Genomic DNA, 6000 nt, shown 5'->3' with positions numbered 1-6000 from the left:
GGAGGGAAGGATGAAGGGAGGGAGGGAGAGAGGGAGAAAAGAAGAGAAGGGATAATGGGAGAGGGAGAGAGGGAGAGGGAGAGGGAGGGAGGGAGGGAGAGGAAAGGAGGAAGAAAGGGAGAGAAGGAGTAAGAGGAAGGGAGAGAGGGAGAGGGAGGGAGATGTGAGAGAGAAACATCGATCGGTGGCCTCCCATAGGTACGTGCTCTGCCAGGGAACCAGCCTGCAGTGTGTGGTGTATGGGACGGCAGTGCAACCGAGCCGCCAGCCAGAGCGTGTTTTCAGAATTCTCGCGGCACACCAGCTGGAAACCGCTGGGTTAGGGTGATGACTCTGGGGCACCAACTCTCAAAACGGAGAGCTGCACGTGTAGCGGACCCTTTCTGACCAATACGCGCATGGTTAGGAGTAAATGCTTTAGGCTGTGTGGGCCATATGGCGTTGCAATTACTCAGCTACCCTGATGTAGTGCAGCCAAAGATCAAACCTGCACAGCCAAGCATGGCTACACTAACATTATTTACAGAAAGGGGCCACAGGTAACATTTGGCTTCTGGGCCACAATTTGCTGGCCCTGTAGTAGAAGAAGAAGAGTGGATCCTGGTGAGGGTTCCCTTCTGGATGGCAAAGCACAACAGGAAGTGCCCCTGAGATCGGCCCTTCCCTCCCCTGGCAGCTCCAGGGTTCCCCGGAGACAGTGCGCGCCCCCGGAGAAGATTCAGCGCAGAAGTCATCGCCATGGGAACTGGGGGTGAGGTTTGACCATCTGTTACAGCTGTTTTGGCCGACAAAGAGGAAGAGCTATCGGAATCTACTGCTTCGCCTGAGTCGGAGATCCGGCGAGGTGAGGGCCGCCTGTCTCATTCTCCAGGCATCCTCCAGACTGGCAAGAGGCTTACCGGTCAGGAACACCGGGCCTAAGGGCAAATCCTCACCCATTTGTCTCCGGCCTGGCACTGCTCTCTCCTTTAACCCTTACAACCACCCTCGTCCTTGTAAGTGCTTTATCCGCCTATTTATTTCTCATGTGAAGAAATCCATGAGGTTCCCGGTCACCGTTGGCCTGATCCACCACAGAAACGGTCTTGTGCTTGGCAAGGTGAGTTTGGAGAGTAAGACGCCCCCCGCCAAGATTTCGTATTCCGATTTGGATGGGATGAAGTAATGAGAGTACCTCACTGCTTCTAGTCCTTACAATGACCCTCCAAAGAGCATACATTTTTCCCTACACCCATGGTAAACGGGGCTCACTGGGCTGAAGTAGTTTATGCAGCTTTGCCCACTTGGAAAGGTCAGAGCGAAGGTTCAGTCCAAGGGTAATGTCTGGCCCCAAAAACCTCTGACCAGCCCTTCGAGCCCCGGACCTAACAGACCAAGTTCAATGTGTTTCAAAAGCCCCCAAATGCTTGCTCTGTACAAGGGAGGAGCTCTGTCACCTTTGTGGGCTCCGGTGTCCCCGAGGAGAACCTCGGAGAAGCGGACAGGCCAGCCAGCCCTGGGGCGAGGGGACCGGGCCCAGGCCCAAAGCAGAGGAGGCAGCGCCCAGGTCCGGGCACCTCCTGATCCAAACCCGCAAGTGGCCGGCTGCGGCGCGGATTTACATGCCCGGCGGGGGCGGAGGGCGGGGGCTCTTACCAGCCGGTCATGTTGAAGTCCCGGTAGAGCATCTTCTTCCCCAGCTCCTTCCTCTGCACTCTCCTCGGGAACTCCAAATGTGTGAACTCGTTTCCCAGCAAGTGAGGCTGCATGAAGGCCTAACAGCAACAAGAGAGGAAACAGAAACACACACAGATTTAGAAGAAAAAAATACGACTCCGGGATGCTTTGCAAATCGAGACAGGCTATCCATATTCCAAACACACACAACGTCGTCCCCGTATTTTAAGGAAAATAGATTTAAGAATCCCAATGCAAATAGAAATCACCCACCCTTATGAAGGGATGTAACTTTTTCATTGAATGCGGAAAATTAAATTTGCCAACGCCGTCAGGAAGAGAGACCGTTTCTCCCAAGGTTCGCTTTTTAATTCAAAGCACCTGCTGGTACGCTGGTGAGGCAAGAACCCCCCCCCCCCCCCTCTGTTTCCGCCCAGGCTTTCTCTGCTGTCCCCTCCCCCCCTCCTGGGCCCCACGGCCTGGCTTTGGAGTCTCCAGGTCAGCACGACGGCCAGGGCCAGAGCGAGCGGGCTGGGCGCCCCAGACAGCGCTATTTTAAAAAATATATATATATATTTTATTGATTTTTTACAGAGAGGAAGGGAGAGAGATAGAGAGCTAGAAACTTCGACGAGAGAGAAACATTGACCAGCTGCCTCCCGCATATCCCCCACCATGGATGTGCCCGAAACCAAGGTATATGCCCTTGACCGGAATTGAACCTGGGACCTTTCAGTCCGCAGACCGATGCTCTACCACTGAGCCAAACCGGTTTCGGCCCAGACAGCGCTTTCTGCTGGACGCCCGCCCTCCCTCCGACTCTCAGTGATGTGGCCGTGTAATCGGAAGCCGGTTCCAGAGCAGATGGCTTCCTCCCCTCCCCTAGGTCCCTGTTCACACTACGAACGTATTGAGCAAACAGCTACTTGGGGAATTGCTTTGAAACAACACACAGTCTCATGGTCAGGTTCAGAATTCCGATCCCGCTCTCCAAAACACGGAACGCTCCAGTGTGAACTCCCGCTCAGTGGCCACACACGGTGCGTGAGCCCGGGAGCAGCATGGTGGCGCAATGGGTCTTCCCCCTCCGTTTGGCAGGGAAAGGAGTGGGCAGAGCAGATCACAGCCTGGCCCTGCAGGAAAGCCGGGGACCCCTGCAGCAGGCCAGATGGCCCGCCCTCAGCCCTCTGGAAACAGGCCCCTCCCACATCTTTCCCAGGACCTGACCCCGAGGATCTCCCCCTGATGCTCACGGTGGTTTCGGGGGTGTTCCTGGGGGTGTCCGTCACCAGTGCGTCAGGAATAAAAGGGGGCCAGCTGAACCGTCACCAGGCTGGTCGGATCTGGCCAGATAACAGAACTGGAGCCAGTGATTCTGAGCAAGAATGGGTACGTGACAGGCAGGCCCGGCCTGAGGGTGAGAGGGGGGCCTCACGCTGAAGCCCCCCGAGGCCTGATGGGAATGCTAGGTCCCCTCTGAGGGGCTCTGAAACCTTGGCTTGGCAAGGACACGTAACACTGAGTTTCACAGAAGTTCCCTGAGAGGGAGAGGAGGCGGGGGGGGGGGGGGGGGGAGGGAGGAAAAGGGGAGGAGGGAGGGAAGGAGGGGACTAATATTTATTTAATAGGGCAGGTCAATGGCCTGGGCTTTTGGGGAAATGGACTTGGGTTTGAACCTAAGCTCTGCACTTATCGCTTGTAAGCTGTGTGATTTTAGGAGGTTAACATCTCAGGCCTCGGTTTTTTAAATCTGTACAATGAGGTTAGTTATGTATTTATCTCACACTGCTTTAGTGATGAGATGATGTCTATAATGCACTTACCGTGGTTGTCTCCGTTCGTAAAAGAAAACAATCATATCCACTTAGTAACTATAGGGCCCCCTAACATCGGAGTCCTGTGCTAACTGCTCTGTGAGTTCTCACTTCACCCTCCCAGTCACCTTACTGGCTAATAATCCGTGGGGCCCGGCGCAAAATGAAAACAGGGAGTCCCTGTGCAAAATCAGGAATTCTGGAGCGTGACAGCGGAGCAGGAAGCCGAGCCCCGGGCCCGTGCAGCTGCAGGCCACATGGCTGAGAAGCCAGCTGTGGGCACAGGGTAGAGGCGGCTCTTCCTCCTCTATTTTGGTCCACCCGCGGCAATCAGGGGACAGAGGCGTCAAAAGCCAAGGAGGAGCAGCACCTCTGTGCGCCCTGGATCACCTCCCAGAACACGGGCCTGTGTCGGCGCGGAGTTCTCTCGCACCCCCTACCCCCTACCTCCTACCTCCCATGCTGGACCAGACACTTGCTAGGCTTTGTGTCACCACCCCAGCCGCCTAAAGGTTCTCCCACAGACTCAGTTTACACAGGAGGACACCGAGGCCCAGAGAGGTTAAGACACGTAGCCTGGGCTCTTAGCCAGGCCTGTGTGGCTCTAGAGCCTGTGCTTCCTGTGGCCCCCAGACCCGCATCCTAACCCTTCTGCTGGCCCTTTCATCTTCCCACACACACACACACTCACAAAAACTGGTGCAGGGACAGCCCAAGGCCTGCGGTCATGGGGCTCCCCGACCACACACAGTCAGCATCACAGAGAGGCCCCTGTGAGGACCCACCTCAGCCACCGGGCGTCTCTGCCCGCGGCGCAGCCACAGAGAGGCCCTGACTGTCCGCTACAACGAGGTCACCTGAAGAAATGCACCCGCGTGATCAAAGAAACCAGTGCAGACCCACACAGAGGAACCCTGCGCCGTCTTTTACAACGACGCCACAGAGACACTGTGGTGGCACAGAAAGAGGCGATGCGTCTGTAAAAGGCAGGTTACCAAGCAATGTGTGATGTGAGTGTGAGAGCTTATGTGAACGATGTCATATACACACAGATCTCTGTGTGAGACACAGATGTATACAGCTGTGCCTCCGTACCCACAGATGCCGACTGTACACATTGCTCTACGCCGTTCTATATAAGGGACCTGAGCATGCGTGGTGGTCCTGAAACCAACTGCAGACGCCGGGACGACTATACATAAATGAACATATGTGTGTGTGTGTGTGTGTGTGTGTGTGTGTGAATATAGACACACGATACATGGATGGTATATGATCAGCAAACACATTCGATACAAAAGGCCATTCCCAAGTCCATTTCCTCACCAACCCTGGTGACTAACAGGAGTGAGTGTACAGAGTTCCAGGCATCTTGTCTCTTAGTCGCAGGGCGAGTGGGCGCTCTGTAAGCAGGTACCCTCCCGCCTCCCGCCTCCCACCCGCATACACGTGCACAGCCTGTCAGGCGGGGAGATCTGCCAGGCAGCGGATGCCCGTGGGTAGCTGGGACTCCTCGGCAGCTCTGCCGCCTGCAGGGGCCACCTCACCTCTGCCTCCGAGGTGCAAAGGGGCCTCAAATGGAACACTGGCATCTGCAGCCCCTCCCCACGCAGAGCCTGTCAGGGTCTCAGCAGCCGCCTGCGTCTCCCACCATAACCCAAGGCAGCTCTAGCGCACCCACGCCGATGCTCTTGGTGAGCTGCACCGAGTTTTATTTCTTCTGAGGGGAAAGGCTGCCAGTTAAACTGTGCACGCTGCTTCCTTACTTCTTCCAAGTTTTATTTTATTCTTTCTGAAAGAGCTCCTCTCGACTCCGACAAGCCTCTATTGTCTACCACGATCCTGTGTGTTTGAAAAGGAATATGCAAGTGATGTGTATGGGCTGAGGTCTTCCAGACCCTTTTCACTTTGAGAATCCAACAGGTGACTCACGCTTTTCCACACAATGGTGGTGTGTGTTTGAAAAGGAATATGCAAGTGATGTGTATGGGCTGAGGTCTTCCAGACCCTTTTCACTTTGAGAATCCAACAGGTGACTCACGCTTTTCCACACAATGGTGGCGTGGGTTCCTCGGGCCCGCTTGGATAGCCCGCGGGAGGATGACAAGCCTCCGGCCTGGGGCGCGGGGCTCCGAGGCCGCTCTGCAGTGAGCTGGAGCCAGCTTCCTTCCCCGGGCTTCGGGAATGCGGCCGCGCAAGTCACAGCGCTGCCTCCCAGCCCTGCCCAGGCACAGCTAGTTGGATCCCCAAAGGTTCAAAGATGCCTCGCCTTTGTCTGCAGGGCTTTCTTCTGTCCCCGGAGGTCTGGGCTGCTCTTTTGCTGTCTGCACATGCCCAGGGGGTAACGCCCAGGTCATGCCTGCCATCTGCCTGACAGCAGCAATCCAGCAGAACACGCCCCAGCGTCAGACGTGTCAGAAAGGGAAGAGAGGGCATCTCAGCTCTGAGGATCCTGTGATATTCAGCTCCCACGGGTACCGATGCCACCCCCTTAGATCTCTCTATCGCTACGGGTATTTTTCTTCTTGTC

At 55.8% G+C, this 6000-nt stretch overlaps 1 protein-coding gene across 2 annotated transcripts in view; it reads right to left on the bottom strand.

Moving 5' to 3' along the window:
* Nucleotides 1–6000, bottom strand: part of PPM1H (protein phosphatase, Mg2+/Mn2+ dependent 1H) — a 238714-nt gene that overhangs the window by 75664 nt on the left and 157050 nt on the right. For both annotated transcript variants that reach the window (XM_084877594.1, XM_084877593.1), the window contains exon 6: nucleotides 1636–1754. In XM_084877594.1, coding sequence (XP_084733720.1) covers nucleotides 1636–1754 — 119 coding nt within the window. The remainder of the gene's footprint in view (nucleotides 1–1635; nucleotides 1755–6000) is intronic.

Source organism: Pipistrellus hanaki, assembly GCF_964339955.1.
Source record: "Pipistrellus hanaki genome assembly, chromosome: 3".
Taxonomy (NCBI): Eukaryota; Metazoa; Chordata; class Mammalia; order Chiroptera; family Vespertilionidae; genus Pipistrellus; species Pipistrellus hanaki.
The sequence above is the reverse complement of the archived record's forward strand: the minus strand, read 5'-3'. Positions and strand labels throughout refer to the sequence as shown.